The sequence below is a fragment of the Marmota marmota genome, unplaced genomic scaffold (assembly GCF_001458135.2).
Source record: "Marmota marmota marmota unplaced genomic scaffold, marMar, whole genome shotgun sequence".
Taxonomy (NCBI): domain Eukaryota; kingdom Metazoa; phylum Chordata; class Mammalia; order Rodentia; family Sciuridae; genus Marmota; species Marmota marmota.
This window is the reverse complement of record NW_026000240.1, coordinates 464,857-486,967: the sequence shown is the minus strand read 5'-3', so window position 1 is coordinate 486,967 and position 22,111 is coordinate 464,857. Positions and strand designations below refer to the sequence as shown.

The window sequence follows — 22,111 nt, the reverse complement described above, 5'->3', positions numbered from 1 at the left end:
AAAAAAAAAAAAAAAAAAAAAAGACAGACTAAATTCTGGCTCTGGGTGACTTTGGCCAAATCACCTAACCTCCTTGAACTCTGTTTCTCTGATGGGAAAATAGGAGTACTAATGCCTGATTCTTAGGGATTATTGTGATGAGGACAGTATCACAGTGCCTGGCCCAACAGAAACTGTCGATAAATGGTTGTTACGTACATTTTGGTTACACCATTACTGGTTTGTGTGTATGGGTATAGTGGAATACTTAGCATAAGGTTTTATTGTTTTTCAAGGGAGGTGAAAAGGAAGATAGGATATGTTTCTAAGTAAGAATCTCTTGGCATCAAGTGAAAAATATGAGGCTCTGGAATTAGAGAGACCTTATAGAGGAATAGTAGAAGAGAATAAGGAAGTATATACAGCAACCCTAAGTGATCTCTACCCACCTGTGTAGAATTTTCTAATATACTGTCTATCCCCAAGCAGAGGTCGAAGCTGGGCTGAGAGGCAGTGGCACTGTAAGCTGTGCTGTAGCCACAACTCTGCAACAGCATGCTCACTCACACCATCGGCATTATTCTGGCCATTCTCATGTAAGTTGATGAACTGTGAGACAAAGAGGCAAGAGTCAAAGTATACATCCTGTTAGATACAGCAGGATTGAGGCCTAATGACCCAAGAACTCACTGAGATAGGTAAAGGGAGGCAATCAGAAGTATTTTTCTCTAGCTAGCATCTAGAGGATACTAGAGTTAGAGAATGATGTAAGGGATTAATAGTTTCCTTGATGAATTGTACCACTAGTGAGGAACTAAGCAGTTAAGACCTGATATGCAGTTCTAGGAGAGGCAACTCCAGGAAAGAAAAAGCTGCTACATTGGCTCTTTTTTTCCTAAAGTACTTGGAATTGAGCACAGGGCCTTGCAAGGCAAGCACTCTTCCTCTGAGCTGCACCCACTCCCACCCCTGAGCCTTTTAAAAAATTTTATCCGGAGATAGGGTCTCAATAAGTTGCCCAGGCTGGCTACCAACTTACGATCCTCATACCTTAGCCTCCACCTCCTGACTAACTGGGACTATAAGTGTCCACCACTATGCCAATCTACATCTGGCTCTGTTCTGGGATACTCAGAGGAAGGAAAAACTTGACCTCTTGGCTTTTCTCAGAGTCCTCTATTTTAGGTGGCCTTCAAAAAAGAATGTGACAAAAATCTTGGGGGGTGGGAGGCATCTTGGAAAAATGCCACTGAAGAGAAGCCATCTGAGCACTTCTTTTTGGCTTTAGATGCAAAGTTCTGTTCGGAACCTTGATCTTGAATGTTTTTAAGAATAAAATCTTGTAGCCCAGGATTAGTCTGACAAAATATATGAATGGCAATTTCAGGCATCTTTTAAGAGAAAATAACAATAGCAACATAATTTAGAAAAGAAGTTAGAGGAAGGCTTAGTGGGAAAAATAGTAGTGACGAGAAAAAAGGAAATAACAGGCTTTTCTATAGAATTGAGGCACTGTGATTTGGTTTCCTGATTATCTAGAAAGAAGCTACTTTTCCTAACATTATCTTAGCAATGAATCTAGCATTGGGGGGTATGCACAGAACAAGATTGGCAGTACATTGACAAATGCTGAAGTGGGGTGATGGATAGTTTGGAGTTTGTTTTGTTTTTCTAATTTTATATATATTTGAAATTTTCCATAATATAGAGTGAAATGAATATATACATAAACTTGGCAGTGATTGTTTTGGAACCAGGTGTGTAACTTCAGCCATTATCACCTAACTTTTGAGTTCAGTTTCCCTGATTAGAAATCAGGGGTACCATATTAAGCTGAGAACAGGAGAGAGAAGTACTATAACAGTAGCCAAAGCTGTTAGGGACATCATACTTGGTTCCATTTGATATTGGCCTACAGAAATCTCACATTCCTTTCTAACTGGTACTTTTTCTTCTTAAATAATTAGCATAAAAGTCCCACTTCCCCTGTTATTTTAGAAAAACTCTTGCCATTTTCCCTAGATTTTGAAGAGCTTATTTATGGTCCCACATTCACAGATCTTTACACCTTCCCCAGAGGAGAGAAAGTGACCTGGATCAATAGGTCTGTAAGGTTTATTTTTTAATTTTTGGTACTGGGGTTTGAACCCAAGAGCACTTAACTGTTGAGCCACACCCCTAACCCTTTTTATTTTGAGACAGGGTCTCACTAAATTGTTAGGGCCTCCCTAAATTGCTGAGGATGGTCTCAAACTTGCAATCCTCCTGCTTCAACATCCCAAGTTGCTGGGATTACAGGTATATGCCACCATGCCCTGCAGGTTTATTTATTTATTTACTTATTTTTAAAGTAAATGCCAGTTCTACAGGAATAACTTCCTTTCCTCAGTTATCAGGAAACTGGATACACTCCATTCTAGGCGAGAATTCTCTTCCAACTGAACATCAAACAGTGAAGACTTGCAACTGCACCTTAGAATACCAGTTCTTCTTTCACGCTTACCTTCTCTACTTGAAGGGCTGAGTGGGGACTAAGCCACCGGATGTCTTTCACAAATTGCCAGTAATCAGTTTGGCGGCAACAAACCTGATAAAGGAACACACAAAGTGAGCAAATCACTACCATTCTGGACCATATCTAGTTTTACTATTGACTTTCAAAGACAGAAAAAAAGAGCATAATCTTCCCTTTCCTCAACAAAAGTTCTCAGCAGCAATCAAAGGAATATATACACATCTTCACCCTTTTAAAGATTGTTTAAAACTTCTTTAATCATTCTTCTGAACAGGTGTACACGCATATGATATACACAGCATACAGTGGAAGTAATCTCTTTTCTACTTCTTTCTACCATTCAGTTTCCTAAATAGTAATTCTTAAAGCTGGTGAAGAACTGTTAAAAGCCAGAGATAAACACCTTCAGTACTTACTACAAACAAAGTCAACTAAGGAAACACTTGCTTTTCTCATGCTACCCAGTTCAGGAAATGGCTGTATTTAGAGTGAAAGAAATGCTCAGTCCTACATAAAATGGTCTTAGACAGGAAAAGGCCCAAACACGATAACAAAATGCTTACATCATGAAAACCTAATTGATTTTTTAGAATCCTTCACCAGACTATCCAGCAGAAGTTAAAATTGAAATTTAAATAATTTTGAAAATAAAGAACTAGCACAAGTATCAAGAGACAAACCAGTTAATGGAACAGAATAAACAGCCTAGAAAGAGACCTTAAAATACATTAGAACCTAATATAGAATCCAAAAGCATCTCAAAAGTCGATAGTAAGAACCATTATGAATTATTATATACCACCAAATTAGAAAACTTAGAACACATAAATTTCTGAGCACACATAACCTAACCAATGAACTATGAAGATGCAAAACCTAAACAGAGGGCTGGGGTTGTGGCTCAGTGGTAGAGAGCTTGCCTCACACATGTGAGACACTGGGTTTGATCCTCAGCATCACATAAAAATAAATAAACAAAATAAAGATATTATGTCCATATATAACTAAAAATATTTTTTAAAAAACCTAAACAGACTAATAACAAGTAATGATGTTAAGTCAGTAATAAAAAGTGCACCAAAAAGAAAAGCCCAGGACCAAATGGCTTCACTGACGAATTTCATCAAAATTTTAAAAAACTAATATTACCAGGTGTAGTGGTGCACAGCTATAATCCCAATGACATGGAAGGCAGGAGAACTGCAATATCAAGGGAAATCTGGACATAGTAAGATCCTTTCTCAAAATTAAAAAAAAAAAAAATTTAAAGGGCTGGGGATATAACTCAGTGGTTAGCCCTGGTACTGCCAAAAACAAACAAACATAAATAAATAATAAAATAAACTGAATACCAATGCTTCTCAAACTATTTGTTTATTCATTTATTAGTTTCCTTCCAGAGAATTTGAAGGGAGGGAACTCTTTAAGTCTCATTCTATGAGGTCAGCATTACCCTAATATCAAAACCAGACAAAGATATAACAGTAAAAAGAAAAAAACATACTGATTAGTATCCCCAATGGATGTAAATGCAAAAATTCTCAACAAAATACTAACAAATCAATTCCAACAGCATATCAAAAAGACTGTATTTCATTATCACTGACAGAGTGGTGCACACCTGTAATCCCAGCAACTGGGAAAGCTGAAGCAGGAGGATTGCAAGTTTGAGGTTAGTCTCAGCAACTTAGCAAGACCCTGTCTCAAAATAAAAAATATAAAGGGCAGGAGATATTGCTCAGTAGAGTGCCCTTAGGTCCAATCTCTAGTACTGCCAAAACAAAGAGAGAGAGAAAAGATTATATACCATGATCAAGTTGGATTTATCCTGGGAAATGTAAGGATGGTTCAACATATACAAATTAATAAAAATAAATCACATCAGAATGAAGGACAAAAATGATATTATCAACCAATAGGAACAGAGAGTATTACAAATTTTAAATTTCTTTACAGGGCTAGGGATGTAGTTAAGTGGTAGAACACTTGCTTAATATACTGAAAATTCTGGGTTTGATCATCAGCATTCCAAAACAAAAACAAACAAACAAAAAAACCAACCCTCAAAAAATTTTCTCTTTATAAAATAAAAAACAGTATGAATGTTCATTTTATAAAAGATAAAAATACATAAACAGCTTGAACATTTGTCTGAAGAGTACTGATTACATAAATTAGGTTATATACATATGTGTAATATTATATATACATTAAAGACAAAGCTGTATATTTGATGAAAAAGTGATGGCTTCCCAATTCTTCTTATTCTGGGAAAGAAGCACTTTCTCCAGTTAGGTATAGATGATTCCCTAGAATAACCATGCACTTTTATTACAACCAATAAAGGTGCAGCTTACCAAGAATGTTATTTTATGTTCCCAAATTTATTTTTTGTCAATCGTACTTGTTATAATTTCACATTTAAAATTATGATTATTCACACTGAGAAAATAACTGGTATAACCAGATGTGCTGGTGTACGCCTGTAATCCCAGTAGCTAGTGAGGCTGAGACAGGAGAATTGCAAGTTTGTGGCCAGCTTCAGCAATTTAGTGAGACACTAAGCAACTCAGTGAGACTCTATGTCAAAATAAAAACTAAAAAGTGCTAGGTATGTAGCTCAGTGGTAAACTTGAGCCTGGATTAAATCCCCAGTATAAACAAAACAAAAACAAAAACAAAAAAATCCTGATATATTTATGAATACTAAATAGTATGCTCTGAAAAACCTTTTCAATAAAGATAAGTCATAAAGACTTGAAGTCAAATTAGGTAGAGGCAAGACAATTTTTAGAAGTTTAAAAAAACAGAAAAATAGAGATTTTTATATTCATATTATAGGATCTTTAAGTTACTGATTCAGTACAAAGAAAGTGAAACTGGAAATTCTGTATGATGTATTATAGGTGTGGTTTATATAAGATGATGTAGAAATTCTCTGGAAAGAAACTAGTAAATAATAGTTAACTATGGGATCAGAAAGGAACAAGATTCTTCACTATATTTTTTATACTTTCTAATGTTTTTAACCACATTAAGTAATGGTATATTCAAAAAATTGAAGATATGAACATAAGTTGTAGAGTGATAAACAATGATACTACCATTTTTTAGAAAGAATATAAATACATGGGAAAAAGTTCAAGACAATCTAACAAAATATTAAAGTTGTTATTACTTGGTGTTAAGATTATGGGTGACATTTACTCTTCTTTCTGGTATTTGCCAAATGTTCAACAAATAAGAATTTATATAATTTACATACTCAGAAAAAAACACAGATCTTTTTCATTATTTTTGTTATTTTAAAAATTGGGCTAATTTGTTATGAACAGTTTCTTCTTGGTGATGGAAAAGCAGGGAATTCTTTGACTTCTCCTAATTCAGCTATCTCAGGGTCTGAGTGTCTCCACATTTCCAGTAGTAGAATAGAGATTATAAAATATGCCTTGCTTCATGGAAGGACTAAAAGGTAGTCCAGATACAGGCTGTCAAGGAAAATAAGATCCTTGATTAAGAATACCATCATGGGCTGGGGTTGTGGCTCAGTGGTAGAGTGCTTTCTTTGCACGTGTGAGGTACTAGGTTCATTCCTCAGCACCACATAAAAACAAATAAAAATAAAGATATTGTGTCCATCTACAACTTAAAAAAATACCATCATGATGCTATAGCTTTTCAAATGCCCTAAGTGATTAAAAAACAATAATTCATATTCCATTACACATCCTTATGAAAATACAGGAGACATGACCAACACGAAGCATTGTATCCCTTCCCCCACTCTAAGGATATAACACCCAGAATAGCTTGATGACACAGCAGCCTGAAACCCTTTGAAAGCCTTAATCTTTTGGGGAGGAAGTTGAAAAGGAAAAATAAGTCCTTGACACAGACTTTATTTCTTAGATCTTTTAAGGCAGAACAAAGCAGTAATGAAATTGGCATGAATCTATTGTTTTTTATTTTTCCCCGTTAGAGCTTCTACTTGAGAAGTGTGTGTGTGTGTGTGTGTGTGTGAGAGAGAGAGAGAGAGAGAAAGAGAAGTGTGTGTGTGTGTGTGTGTGTGTGTGTGAGAGAGAGAGAGAGAGAGAGAGAGAGAAAGGGAAAACGTATGACAGATAAGAGAGAGAGAGAGAGAGAAAGAGAAAACGTATGACAGATTTGCCTGGTTTGCTCTGCTTTTATTTATTAACAGTACTGCTGTCTGGCAAGTGATCACATACTTTGATGCTTTTTATTCTGATGACCAGGTGCTTTCACAGATATTATGCTTTCAATAACTGGAACAAAATATGCTTCTAATATTGTGCATTTACAAAGCATCTTTCATTTAAGAATCTCATTGACTTTACTATTTCATCATGATACATTTTCTTTTTCTAGTACAGATGATAAACTATCTAATTATATGGTTAAGTGACTACTCTAGATGAAAATGTAAAATTGGTAATAGAGCCAAGAAAAGAACCTATTTGTTATTGAGACATAAGTACTTTAACCACTAAAGGCAGCACCTCTGACTTGGTATCTATTTTGGTCATTAGTCCAGGAAATTTGCAGTTTTTGTAAAACATGTTGGTATGATTCTTGGGTACTGGCTCAGCACACTTAGTAAGTCAACGTTACAAACTAGTATAAAGAATATCACGAGGAAGGACAATCTCATGAGAAAAAATAAGTTTAGTATTGATTGTGCTTAGCCTGTAGGATGGACAGCCATATGGCAAGATATAGGAAATTGCTAGTCTTATGGACCTAGAATTCATCAGAGAAGTCTGAGCTGGGCATCATCAATGCACAAGTAATAGTTACAACAATGAAAATAGATGAGATTGTTTCAGGAAAATGTACAGAGTAAGAAGAGACAAGGACATACAGGAGAACACCACACAAAAAAAAAAAAAATCATAAAGGAAGAAATTTGCCGGGCTCAGTGGCATACACCTGTAATCCCAGTGGCTTAGGAGGTTAAGTCAGGAAGATTACGATTTCAATTTGAGCTTCAAGCAAAAGCAAGGTACTAAGCAACTCAGTGAAACCTTGTCTCTAAATAAAATATAAAATAGGGCTGGGGATGTGGCTCAGTGGTTGAGTGCCCCTGAGTTCAATCCCCAGTAACCGCCACCCCCCCAAAAAAAGGAAGAAATTTTAGGGAAAGAAACTGAAGAGTGGTACAAATGAAGAACAATAATCCTATGACATAAGATATTGTCATATAAATCAGGATTTCATGATGGTCAACAATACTACACATAAAATAGTATTCAAAGGAGAAATGTTCATAAGATTAGGTAACATAGATGTCATTTTTCTTAAACTGAACTGTTAAGATCACCAGCAGTGAGGGCAGACAACAGAGTTCAATGAGTGAATGTAATTGCTTTGAAAATTTCAATGTTCTTGGGGATGGGATTGTGGCTCAGCAGTAAAGCGCTTATCTAGCACATGCGAGGCCCTGGGTTCAGTCCTCAGCACCACATAAAAATAAATAAAATAAAATAAAATAAAAATATTGTGTCCAACTACTTCTAAAAAAAAAGTTAAAAAAATTTCTATGTTCTTGATCACACAGAATTACAAGTAATTGGAAACTAAAATAATGAAGGAATATTAATTACTTCTTATATGCCACAAACTACTAGACAGATTTTTCTTCATTTAATTTTCTTCACTTAATTTTTCCATCAAGATTTATTTTATAAAATAAATATCATTATCCTCATCTGAATAGACAAAAAGGGCCAAGACTCAAAAAAAGTTAAGTAATATCACCAAATAGTGAAGATTGGCTGACAACTATATTTTCTAATGTTTTTCATGTATTACCTAAGTCTCACAGCAACCCTTGGAGGTGGGCACCAGTGAACATAACTTACCCATTATTACATAATTTACGGTGACACTGAGATTAAACTATGAGAAGTGTGGTCAGGTGTAATTCCAGCACCTCAGGAGGCTGAGACATGAGGATTAGAAGTTCAAAGCCAGCCTCAGCAATTCATCAAGACCCTAAGCAACTAAGTGAGGCCCTGTCCCAAAATAAAAAAAATAAAAAGGGTTTAACAAAAAAAAAAAAAAAAAAAGCAGTGCAACTTTAAAGTCCATAATTATTGTCATTTTATTTATTATTATGTCATTTTATTTCCCAAGAACTTGGGCATTGAGTCTATATTTTGATCTACATACTATTTGATTCCAAAGACTTCTGTCAGTCCATTATACAATGTTGCCTTCATATTCCTAGAAAAGTGTTTTATATTTTATTTTGGTAGAAGGAATTAAACCCAGAGGTGCTTTACCACCAAGCCACATCCCTAGCCCTTTTTATTTTTAGACAGGGACTCAATAAATTGCTGGGGCCCCACTAAATTGTCCTTGGATTTTTGATCCTCCTGCTTGACTCCTGCCCAAGTCACTGGGATTACAGACATGTGCCACTGCACCTAGCTCCCTCCTTCCTTCCTTCCTTCCTCTGTTCCTCCCTCCCTTCCTTTCTCCCTCCCTCCCTACCTCCCTTCCTTCCCTCCCTCTCTTCCTTCCTTCCCTCTCTTCCTTCCTTCCCTCCCTCCCTCTCTCCTTCCCTCCTTCCTTCCTTCCTTGTACCAGGGATTGAACTGAGGGTCATTTAACAACTAAGTCACATCCCCAGCCCTTCTTGTATGTTTTGAGACAAGGTCTCACTAAGTCCTCAGACCTTGCTAAATTGCTGAGGTTGGTCTCAAACTTGAAATTCTTCTGCCTCAGCCTCCTGAGGCACTGGGATTACAAGTATAGCCATGCAGTCAGCTGGAAAGATGTTTTTAAAATGATGACCATTAGAATTCAGCTCTTTAAATGCTCATGTTTTTTCTATCTTCCAAGTCCTTTAAGACACAGGAACTCACCTTCAGAACTTACTCTGAATAGAAAAATTCTAATCTAAGCTAACTTTCCCATTGAATTATAAAAATACCCAACAGGAACACTGGTTTAAAGATATTTTTCAGAAGCAATATACATATCTTTCTAGAAGGGAAGGTAACATTATATTCTATCAAGTATGAACACTTTCACTACAGCCTATTAGATCTTTTGCAATATGACTACCAACTGAAAACAAATTCTGATAAAAAAGAAAATGAGCTTGGGCAGGGGAAAGGATTTCCAGGAAACAATACTTGTCCCTGACATGGGAGGATATGAGTGTTTATAAGTACATAATTGTGCATATATTTGTGAAGTTTGATGTTTTAAAAGACTGTATTAAACCCCAATGACTCACTAGAAAATTTTACCCATAACAAAACCTTATTTGAAACACTGCAAATGGAGTAATTGCCAAAGATAAAGCAAAAACCATTAAGTATTATAGGATTCCATTTATTTTTGAAACTCAATGTTATTAGAATTGAGGATATAAAGAAAAAGAAACTCAACATCAAATAAAGTTTATAACAAAAACACAAATTAAAATCAAAACTACCACTCAGAAACATCAACCAGTTGTCTACAAAGTAATGTTCAAAGGATATTAAAAAAACGATAATATAATTATTTCTCAAATGTGTCCTGGGATGCTCCTAGGAGAAAAATCCCAATGACTCAATCACTATTAACTACTCAGGCTAATCTTCATTTCTCTTCACCTCGTTTTCACTAGTCATTTCTAAAACTGCTGGAGTTTTCATGTGAATTTTGAGGATGAATTCTCACTAGCCCTATAAGTAAAGTATTTAATTCTTTCATCCTATTACTAATTTAAAGCAAAGATAGTAATAAAAAAAATTCTGAATTTAGGAAACAATGAAAAATCCAATTCAAAGAGAATCAGGGAGGGGGGTGTGGGAATGTGAACCATGGTTTTAAAACAAACCTAAGATTTAGGGGGGAAAAAAAAAAGCCTCTTGACTTTGGTTGACTAACAATGGTCCTACAAGGTCGGCACAGTGGGGTATGCCTGTAATTCCAGCAGCTCAGGAGGCTGAAATAGGAGGATCATGAGTTCAAAGCCAGCCTCAAAGCAAAGCAACTCAGTGAGACCCTGTCTCTGAGTAAAATACAAAATAGGGCTGGGGATGTGGCTCAGTAGTCGAGTACCCCCAAGTTCAATCCCCGGTACCCAAAAAGAAAAAAGAAAAATGGTACTCCAAGACATCCACATCCCAATTCCTAGAACCTGTGAATGTTACCCTTTATGGCAAAAGGGACTTGGCAGTTGTGATTAAATTAAGGATCTTTTGACTGATACAATACTGCACACCTATAATCCCAGGTACTCAAGAGGCTGAGGCAAATTCAAATTCAAAGTCAGTCGGTACGATTTGTCTCAAAATAAAAAATTACAAGGCCAGGAATGTAGGTCAGTGGTACAGTACCCCTGGATTCAATCCCCAGTACTGCCAAAAGAGTAGGAGGGAGGAGGAGGAAGAGGAGGGGAAGAAAGAGAAGAAGAAGAAAAAGAAGAAAAGGAAGAGGAGGAGGAGGAAGAAGAAAAAGGAGAAGGAGGAGGAGGAAAAAAAATTAAGGAACTTGAGATGGTGAGATTATCCAGGTGGGCCCTATGTAATTACAGGAGTTCTTCTAAGAGGTACTGAGGATAGAGGAAGGGGCTAGGAGCCAAAGAATTCAAGGAATGCAACTCTAGAAGCCAAAAAGGCAAAGAAATGGGAGAATCCCCTAGAGCCTCCAGAAGCACAGTCCTGCAGACACCATGCTTTTAGCCTAGTGAAACTTAAGTCAGAAATGTGACCTCAAATAATAAGTTATAATGATATTATTATTATTATTATTAAAATATATAACATTATATACTCATATATAATAATATATACTACTATGTTATATAACATTGTATATATAATTATATATTATCACATATTATATAATATATTATACACAATAATATATTATTAAAATAATATTAGTGTTTTAATACTTAAATAATAACTGTAAAATAATAAGCCATTAAGTTCATAGTCATTTGTTAAAGCAACAACAGTTAACATAAACTGATCATTGATAATATGCTGTCACACTCAGCAATTTATTCATTCCACTGACATCTTTGATACATCAGGCACTAAGTAAAATGTTTTGGATCAAAAAAAAAATAATGTATTAAATTTCAATCCTACCATTAAGAGCTCACAGACAGACTGAGGTTGTGGTTCAGTGGTACAGTACTTGCCTGGCATGTGTAAGGCACTAGGTTCAATCCTTGGCATCACATATAAATTCTACTGATTTATATAGAATTTATGTATTGTTTCTGTCTACAACTAAAAAAAAAAAAAAAAAGAGCTCACAGACTAGTGCCCTTCATCTTCTCTCTGCCAAACACCTTAATGCAACTATTAACTATTTGTTTCCAACAAGTAATACAGAATTAGAAAAAAATAAGATTTCTACATACCTGGTCATGTATGAGCCCATGATAGAGAATGCTCTGCATGTCCCTACAAAGCCGCTCCAGGCCACCATACTTGGACCAAACATTGGGGCTATTGGCTGACACCAAACCTTCAACAGTAGTCTTCAAATTGCCCAGCAACTGCCAGTGCTCCCTCCTGCAATTATATCAATGTTTAGTTAAATTTGTTATACCTGATTTCTGATCATACCAAACAAAGTCTAAGCCAAGGATCCTTCTGCCCACATTCTAACGTTCTCTCCTCCATTCATTTTACACTTGAGAATAGTCTCAACTCTTACAGGATAAAACTATAAAGAACACTAAAATTAAAAAGAAGAAACAAACTATCAAACACCCTTATTTTACATGACACATTATACTTTGTGAATGATTTTCATCTACTGTCTAATTCAATCTTCATATAAGTAGTCTACAACTCTGTGTATTTAGGAGTATGACATATTAAGATCCATTTCTGAACAGTGACAGTACAAGGGCAAAAAGATGAGTGCATTTACTTAGAACCAGAAATCTTTTACCAAATAAGCAAACAAAAAGCCAAACACTACTTTGTATTCAATATTATTTCTAAGCACTAAGTACAATATAGTAAAGGGCAGAAAGTATTCATGTACATACTCACATAAATATGGATAAGAACACAAATGTCCTCCATGATTTTTAAGTTAAAATTCAGACAAAATTGTTTTAAAGTTTGCACTGAGCCACTTTAGGAAATGTTCCCAAACCAGTCCATTATCAGCTCATTCTCCTAGATGACTTGATGTACTCTGGTGGAAAAGTTTGAAATTGCTGTCCTAGAAGATCCTCAACTTTTCTCTTAAATCTCCAACATTTTCTCAATATAGTTTCCAACACAATAAAAACTCAAAACCAAATGTAAGTGAATGAAAGAGCTGGATATATGCTCAATCAAACTAGGCAAGGAAAACATGAGAAGTGTCAAACTCTGCCTCTTGGGCCCCCATTCGTTATGTTGCACACTTTATCTTCCTCTTATTTCTTTTTAGAATATACTTCCTTCTTCAGGGCAATGATTTCTTCAGAGAACTTTCACCATAACTGTTTTATATCATATAAATATCTATGGGGGGGTCCTGAATTAAAATCCTTTCTATCAATACTCCAAACTAATCTCTTTTGTTAATTTTTGGAGATATTTTAGGAAAGTAGATGAGGAAAGTAAAATTCATAAATAAAATCAATGATAGATAGGGTATAAGAGTGTTATCTCAAAAGGGAGGTCCAGATGGATCTCACTCCGGTCTTCTGCTCTGAAGGTCTTGTGAACAAGAATGTATTTAAATTGGAGACAACCAGTTTCCTTAACTTTATCTCATTAAACATGGATCACCAGACTTGTTCTATGTCTGTATCAGAGGGACTAACGTGATCACTAAAATGCCAACTGACTGCCAACTTTTAGCTCCAACTATGCTTTATCAGAGCCAACCTCAGGTCTTCTGACACAGTTTTCACATTCCAACAGGCTACCGTCAAGTCTTACAGGCCTGAAAACCTGTCTGGCTTAACAGGTGACTCTGCATATCTGTGTTCTGATTCATTCTGCATTAGCTGTCAAAGAATAGCAAGATAAATTCCACAAGCAAACATCAAATACCCTATCACCCTAGAACTTTGCTTCTAAAGTTATACAAAGAGCAATGAAATCCTCAAAACTATGAACATTCATATCTACTAATAGCTTCCTTTGGATGATGCTAAGGAACTTTTCTTTCTCCACAGTAACATTCCCTTGAGTTGTCAAAGCTACAAAAGAATGTGACTTTTATTCTATAATATACTCAATAATCTATATTTGGAGTGTGTGTGTGTGTGTGTGTGAGAGACACACTAACACACACACACACACACACACATACACATACATATATGCTCACCTAGAAGTAAACCAAACTTTTTTTAAAAATTGATTTACATGATTAGTCTGTGTCTTCACCTTGTTAGTGTCCTCTACCCTAATGATACAAATATCATTTTCAGAGTGTTGAAATACTAAATTCAATTGATGCCCATACATAGCAGTTGGATTAATCCATTAGATGCAAGCAAACAAATCACCATGGAGAAATCAAATATCCTTTCCCTATTCTTTAACCACATTTTCAGCTGGTAAGGCCAGTTTTTCCTAGCTTAAACCTGTTTGATAATAATTATTTGTATGGTATCACCTTTTATTCACAAGTAGCCTTTACCTGGACACAGTATATTAGATTGAGAAGTGTATTAGGTTGAGAGCAGTCCTTGGAAGAATAGCTTTCACAAGTACACAAAATGTTTCTTCCTTATTCACCCTAAAATAAAAGCATGTATTTCTAAGTCTCTCACTCTCTGCCAAAGAGGAACTAGGCCTGAGTGCAAGGGAAAGCATAACTCACCTCCACCTAAATCATTTTCATCAACTCACAGTAAAACCAATTTCAGAATAAAGTCCCACCTAATTTTTAAAATAATTTTTTTAGTTCTAGATGGACACAATATCTTTACTTTTATTTTTATGTGGTGCTGAGGATAGAATCCAGTGCCTCATACATGTGAGGCAAGTGCTCTACCACTGAGCTACAGCCCCAGCCCCCTACCTAATTTCTTTTGAGAGGATTTTGACTACATTCCTCCTTTAAAGAGGAATAGAAATTGCTTAAGTGACTCAAGGACATCTAGAGGAAAAATAATTTTCCTAAATGCCAACTCAGTCTTAAGTTTGCCAAATTATAATAAGGAGCACCAAGATTAAAACAAAAAAAAAAGTTACAAACAAATCTTATTTTTAAGAAACTTGTATTATCATATATATGTAACTAAAATATAACTAATAACTAAAAATAAGTGATATATAATAAATAAGGGAAAGTACTTTGCAAATATAAAGGGAGATTCAACGGAATAAATATATACAGACACATCATCAATCTCCAAGTACTCTTATTAGTGGTAAAGAGAAACAACTTCAGCTCATCAGCACATGCCTTCCATCCAGTAACTTTTATCTAGATTGGGTCATGGTATCATTACCTGATACTTCACCACAGTTGAAGATCAATCTGTACCAAGTAAGGAGAGAGAAGTATGATATCCATATAATGAAATACCATGAAAGAATTGAAATTCTTGATCAAAAAGATTTCAAAGCTAATGATAGTATATTAAACTATAAAAAGGCAAAATGTAATGTTACATTTATGCCACAACATAAAGACACTAAAAAAATGTTTACAGCAGTAAATTTTGGTGATATTAAGGGAACACAGAGAAGAGGGGAAAAGTTTAGGTGTTCTTTGAAACCAGTAATTAATAATGGATCAATGATCTGAACAAAGTTAGCAAACAAGAAACTGGAAAGCACCATAAAGGATTTTTTTTAATACCCAAGTATCAGGGGCTTCCTAGGCTGAAAGACTGTGGTCAGGTAAGCCCCTGGGAATTTTAATTCTAGAAAACACTTCCTGGAAAGAAGTAATGGGTTCCTCCTCAAGGGAGAGGAAAAAAAATTAAGAGAGATAATTACTAGTAACACTGAGGTAGCAAGAGACTCCCACACTTAATTTGTGTTTAGTACATTTTTCTATCTGGCTACATATTTTCTGTTTTTAACTATACAGTATTAACTTGTAGACTATAGAGTTAAGTATTTATGCTGCTTTTAATATAAATAATATAGAAAAAACAGTACTTGACTCTATTATAAATAGTCTCTCGGTTCTGGGGCACTTAGGAGAACCTAATTATTGGCCAGTTCCATCCCTTTAATGGCCAAATCTTAATATCTGGGAGGAAATAGGCAGTATCTATAGCATACTTGGCGACTTCATACCTATTAAACCAATGTCTCACCAACCATACTAAATTTAAATGATATTGAAATTAGTGAATTTCAACAATGAGTTAGATTTAACCAAAGGCAGGAGAATCCCTTATGTCAGAAAACTAACCATGGATGATGTACAGACTTCCTGGTATGAAGCTCAAAGATTTTAAATCACTGGGCCCCAATCTTAACACCAATTTTCCTGCTCGGTATTCTTTAATTTAAATACAATATAGACTACCTCTCTCCCTATTACAAACATGACAATCTCACTTCTATTTCTGTGACTTCATCAGATCTTTTCATTTTGGAATGCTTCTTGTCACCCCATTCAGGGATTAAGGTTTACCTCTAGCTCAATCTCTTTTCCAGAGGTTCTAAATGATCTGGTCCACTATAATTCCTTTATTAGCGCTCCCATAGTATACGTCATTGATATACCATTCCTCCTACTAATATTTAAAAACTATTATTTAAATTGTCACATGTGATTAGTGGCAATCATGTTGGACAAAGTAGGTCTATAATCACCCAGACAATATGATGAAACTTGTGGAGTAGAAGATCAAAAAAGAAGAGGAGGAGGAGGGAGGGGGATAAAGAAGAAAGAAAAAAGAAAAAATCCACCTAACAGAAGTGATAAAGCTATAAAGAAGCAGAAACAGCAGGGTGTGATGGGGCATGCCTGTAATCCCAACAATTTGGGAGGCTGAGGCAGAAGGATTGCAAGTTCAAGACCAGCCTCATCAATTTAGCAAGGTCCTTAGCAACTTAGTGAGACCCTGTCTCAAAATTTTAAAAAAGAGTGGGTCTGGGGACGTGGTTCAACGGTTAAGCACCCTTGGGTTCAATGGTTCAATCCTTGGTACAAAAAAAAAAAAAAAAAAAGCAGAAACAGCTGTGAGGAGAAAGAATATTGAGAAAATCTTCAGGCTTAGGGTTACTGTAGTCAGCTGATTTGCCTCCCCCTCTTGGGTTCTGACAATAGCAGTTTTCCTAAAAGTTACAAGGGTACATTTCTATGGTGTATGTGTTTCATATTGTTTTGAGTACTAGTAATTGAATTAGCAGTGTGAACTGCTAAAAAATCATATGATTAACCTGCTTTACTATTAGTTCTATATGAATTGTCAATCCTTAGCATGATCAAAGGGAAAAGGGAAAAATATGAAGTAAAAATAAATGTGAAAAAAATGAAAATGAATAGGGAGGAGAAATAAAAGTTCCTTTCAATAGCAAGAGTACCACTGGCACTGCCCAACTGTAAAAGCCATGTTCAAATTGTTAATCTTTTCATTTCCTGAACAAATATTCACTGAGCATCAAATATATGTCAAGAACTGTGTTAGGAAGCTAGGTTATTTGAGCAGGAGGGTCCCCATCTCTCAGGGAACTCAAAAAGTAATGGGGGAAACAGGCACTTAACTATGCTGTGAAGTGAGAATGGAAAAGAACAGGTTAGGGTTACCTTCTAAAGAAGTTGTTAAAGGATGACTAAGCTTTCCTGGCAAAGATGGAGGTATTGCAGGGAGTGTGGAGAAGCAAGAAAAAGAACAGCAAGAGAGATGTGAAAATGGCCAAAAATCTGGGGCTGAGGTTGTGGCTCAGTGGTAGAGTGCTCACCTAGCATGTGTGAGGCTCTGGGTTTGATCCTCAGCACCACATAATGAAAATAAAGGTATTGTGTCCATCTACAACTAAAAAAGAAAATGGCCAAATGTCATGGTTCTGTAACTAGGAGATTCATAAGGGATAACAAACAGATTGAATACTGGAATTCTGAGTAAAATACCATAGTAACTTTGTTTCTCAAAAATTAAATTAGTAGCAGTGTGAAGAGGCTATTTGGAATTATTAAACTAAATTCAGACAGGAAGATTGGTTAGTATACAAAAATAATCCCCGATGAGAGATAACACTATTCTGCATGGTTTGCATCTGCCCAGAATTCATGACATTTTATTTTGGTGACAGAAGTCTCGATTTTCCACAGGGGAACCATACCTCTACCATACCTCTGTTAAAAATTAGGCAGCCACGCATATTGGCACACACACATACCTCTACCAATTAACTTTGATTCATGAGGTTCCAAGAAGGTCTCACTTGACCCTAGGATCCAGCATTGGGTATATAATTTAGGTCCAAGTGAGTAGCATATTCCATACCTTGATCACAAGAACAGGAACTCAAATCAGAACAAAAAGAGTCAGTCCCAGGATTTTTGTTTTTGCAGAAGCTATTGGGACTACGTACTTTTTTTCTTATTGGGATTGCCAAACTTGGAGTTGGCAAGAGTTATCCTGTAAAAGTTTGCCTGATAATGAAACCAACACATCAGGAAGCAGAGCTCACAGACTGGGACAAATGCTTGACTTTCAGAACCTAGACTGACCATGCCTAAAGCAAGACTATACCCTGAATTTTTTTGAATTTTTTTTTTTCCTTTACTTCGAAGGAAAATCAGGAACAGAATTCATAGAATCTAGTGACTGGATATAGGAAATGGAGAAGAGGGAAACATCAAATTTCATTTTGAGGCTCTGGCCTCTAATTGATTGGAAAATGCTATTAAGACAGAGAACAGGAAGAGAACTTTTTGGTCAGCTGAATAAATATAGTTTAGAGACACTAAAAAGTATCTTACCACTTAAATTCTGATTCTATCTGGATCACTGTACCAGGTATACTGAGGAGTGTATGTAGCTAAATTCCAAGCTTAGAAGTAGACTTTATAGCCTAAGGCAGTCTAGGGTGACAGAACGATGCTAGAAGGCCCATTCCTTTAACTGTTCAGTAGTTTCAGCAGACAATCTCTATACAACTGGCATTTAAGAAACCCCAGGGAAAGTTAAAAAAATGCATCATGGCACTTTGCTAGTGGATAGCTAGCTGGCTGGAAAACAATAGGGGAACCTATGTCATAACTACATTCCCAGGTTGAAGTTAAAAATTAGTCAGCCACACATATTGGCACACACTTGTAAATCCTGCTATTCAGGAGGCTGAGGTAAGAAGATTGCAAGTTTGAGGCCAGCCTGGGCATTTGAGACCCTGTCTCAAAATAAAAAATAAAGGGCTGGGGCTGTAGCTAAACCAGTGACAGAGCCCCATGGTTCAATCCCCAGTAATGCTAGAAAAGAAAAAAAAAAAAAGCCCAACACCTCAGTCTCCAATGTTTTCAACTCAGAGGAGCTATGAAAGGAGGAAGAACATTTCTACTCTTGCAAATAGTAACCTGAGGAGCACAAACCCACCATGTCTCAAGAAACCTGGAGATTGGATGGAAGCAGAAAATTATTTGCACTTAGTACATACCAGACACTCTGAAGAGCTTTGTGCACATTATGTAGAATTATCATAATCTCTCTAGCTAGAAAGTATTATTCTTCCCACTGATTTGGGATAAGTAACTTGACCAAGCGGAGGAGTTAGGATTCAAATGTAGGTCTGTCTGGCTTTAAAGTTTATGTGCATTTCACTATATCAACTGCTTTCAGAAAATGTACTGAAGTTCTATCCTTTATGTTTAAAAATGATTCCAACTCATCAGGAAGACTGTTTATGAATTGGGTACAGTAGTGGCCATAGAAAGGTTATGTTCCCAGTGACAATATTCCAATTTTCAGGCATAAGGCATATATTTATCAATTATCTATCTGGAGCTAAGGAGAACATAAGTACCAGGAAGCCTCATGAAACACATTCTGAGTTCACTGACTACTAACAGAGAGAAAGCAAGTCTATAACAACAATATCAATGACTGTTGGGAAAACACCATTGATTTAATAGTTTTGACAAAAGTTAGCTGGTTAAAAGATAAGCATACAAAAATAGACAAGAGCTGGGGCTGTAGCTCAGTGGTAAAGTGCTTGCCTCCCATGTGTGAGGCACTGGGTTGATCCTCAGCACACATAAAAATAAATAAAGATACTGTGTGTTCATCTACAACTAAATAAATATTTTTAAAAAACAGACAAGCAAAGATATCTGAAAAGGAGATGTGGTGTTGGCCTGAAGGACAGGAACAGAAAGGTACCTATCTATATATTTCATTGTCACTATTAGCATACTGATAGGCAGCATAGTAAAGATATTAAAAATGAAAATTCTGGAGCCAGACTACCTGGGTTTAAACCCCAGGCCCAAGAGAGATTCACTGTATGACTACTTATCCTGTCCATGTTTCAGCTTCCTCATCTGTGAAATGATAGTAACTAAAGTACCTACCTCATACAGTTGTTAAGAGGATAAAAAAATTAATATATGTAAAGCTTTTAAAACAGTGCCTAGCATATAGTAAATAATTGTTTGATAAATTAACAACTAATGCACCTCCAGCTAAAAGGGGAAAGAAACTGAATTTAAATTTTGACTCAGTCTGCCCCACATGAACTAGTAAAGGAAAATCAAAATAACTCTAAAACTTGTTTAGGTTTCACAGACATCTGGAGGAAGAATAAATAGCCAAACATAAATAAGTAGAAACTGAAAAATAGAAAAGGGAAGTAAAGTGTTCAGTTTTACTTAGTGCACATCATTCATAGATCTCCGGCAAAACCCCCAAAGTTCTGTCAGTCCAGACTTTGTTCAGCCAGCCACAGGGTACCTGTGCACAAAAAGTGGAGTCACCCTTAAAACAGCAAAATCTTCACTCAGGCACATTTCAGTTCTCCCCTGAGGATATTTTCTCAGAGGTAAATCTGCTTCTAAACTTTGGACTTCAGCTACTCCTAGACCATTACTTGTCTGAAATTGCTTCTAAATGTCAAGCAAGACTCCCTTAAGCCACATTCCTGCTGTAGTCCTGTCACCATTTCAGCCTCTTTAAGAGGTTAAGACCAGTTTTGTTGTTGTTATTGTTACTGCAGTGATGGTGATGGAACCTGGGACTTTCCTCATACTAGGTAAGTACCCCTGTGAACTACACCCCACCATAAGTAAGACCAGTTATAATGAAGCAAACCCAAATAGAGAAACACCTCTACAGAGTCCAGTTGATCATTTGGGCAAAGTAATTTTTAAAATATTAAATCCCAGGACTTGCGGTATAGTTTAGTGGTAGCATGTATGAGATCCAGGCTTCAATTCCCAGCACCTCAGGAAAAACCCAAAATACTGAAATTCCCTAATTTCCAGAAGACACGGACTCTCTGACAATAAATAGTTCCATATAAATGTGCACTTGCTTAGTTTGCATCGTGCGGAAGAAGTGAAAGGTTTGAAGAAAAGGAAATGACAGAAAGGCCCTTTGGCTCTGACAAGTGATCAAGCACTGACAAAAGGCATGCACACAATTTTTAGTCTCATCAGCAAGTCACTATCCCCACGCCACTGCCATTACACACACTCACTTTTCATCCACGGGCCTTCCTCGCCTTCTTCCCCAAACTCATCTTACCTCACCCTCTTATATTGGTCCAGCCTGCTGTCACCGCAAGTTTCAGCCCAGGTACCAGTCTGGTCTCCTGCTCCTATCTATAGACTCGGGCCTATAAAATTTCACTACAGCACCTCAGACCTTATCTCCCCGACTCTCAATACACCTCCTCTCTAGCAGTCTTGAATCTGGGGGTCAACCTTTTCTGCTCCCCAGCCCTCAACGAATCTGACCCACCTTCCCCGTCCTCTTCACGCCCTTCCAGTCCCTCCTCTCAGAAATTTTTCGACGTGTACCCCGGGGCAGGCACCCGCAGGTTTGTGTGCCTGACACCTCTCACGGTGCTGTCGAGACCTCCCAAACCTCCCGGTGCTCAAACCCACCTACAGTCCCCGACTCCCCAGCTCCCTCCTAGCCCACCTGCTCTCCTCGGGCAGGAGCTTCTCACAGCCGCCAAGATCCATTCCCGTGCCCTACGGCCGCATCCGGGGCTGCGGAGCCGCCACCTAGCTGAGGAGAGGCGGCCCAGCCGCTGTGCTCGTCAGGGCGCCCGGAGCCCCGAAAGGGCAGAGGAAACACCCAAGACTGGTGGGCTGAGAGTGATGCACAACCCTGGGGCGGCGGCAGCCTCAGTGACTGCTGTCTCAGCTGCGGTTAATATCCTTGCCACCCCCACTTCCGGCTCCAAGAACTACAATTCCCAATAAGCCCTTCGACGATCCAGTCGCTTCCAGCATGCACCGCTCTACCCAATCCGAGGCTGGGCTAGCGACGAACTGCAGACCTCAGTGCCGGGTGTGCGGGGTTTGCGATCTGGTAGGAACTGGGACCTAGATCACCGATAGAGGCCTGGTTTCAGGAAGTCGTCAAGATGCGGACGCTTACGCATTTATGTCCTCTTACCGTGGGAACTGGACGCAGAGGTGAAAACTAGTAAATAACGCCGGTCTAATCCAAGTTCGATTAACTCTACTTCAGCCCCCCCCCCCCCCCCC

The 22,111-nt window shown here is 37.1% G+C and overlaps 2 protein-coding genes across 5 annotated transcripts in view; one reads left to right on the top strand and one right to left on the bottom strand.

Moving 5' to 3' along the window:
• Rubcn (rubicon autophagy regulator) overlaps nt 1-22,111 on the bottom strand; it is a 66,988-nt gene that overhangs the window by 32,316 nt on the left and 12,561 nt on the right. The window contains exons 1-5 of one of the 4 annotated variants that reach the window (XM_048794246.1): nt 21,537-21,790; nt 20,264-20,345; nt 11,889-12,042; nt 2,483-2,566; nt 429-588 (exon numbers count right to left, since the gene is read on the bottom strand). In XM_048794246.1, the coding sequence (XP_048650203.1) occupies nt 429-588; nt 2,483-2,566; nt 11,889-12,042; nt 20,264-20,277 (412 nt within the window). In that variant the 5' untranslated portion in view covers nt 20,278-20,345; nt 21,537-21,790. Of the gene's footprint in view, nt 1-428; nt 589-2,482; nt 2,567-11,888; nt 12,047-20,263; nt 20,346-21,536; nt 21,791-22,111 lie in introns of those variants that run through there. The other 3 variants (XM_048794245.1, XM_048794247.1, XM_048794248.1) reach the window with 3 other exon arrangements.
• Fyttd1 (forty-two-three domain containing 1) overlaps nt 21,903-22,111 on the top strand; it is a 39,166-nt gene continuing 38,957 nt past the window's right edge. The window contains exon 1 of the mRNA XM_015486799.2: nt 21,903-22,039. Within this exon, the coding sequence (XP_015342285.1) occupies nt 21,988-22,039 (52 nt within the window). The 5' untranslated portion in view covers nt 21,903-21,987. The remainder of the gene's footprint in view (nt 22,040-22,111) is intronic.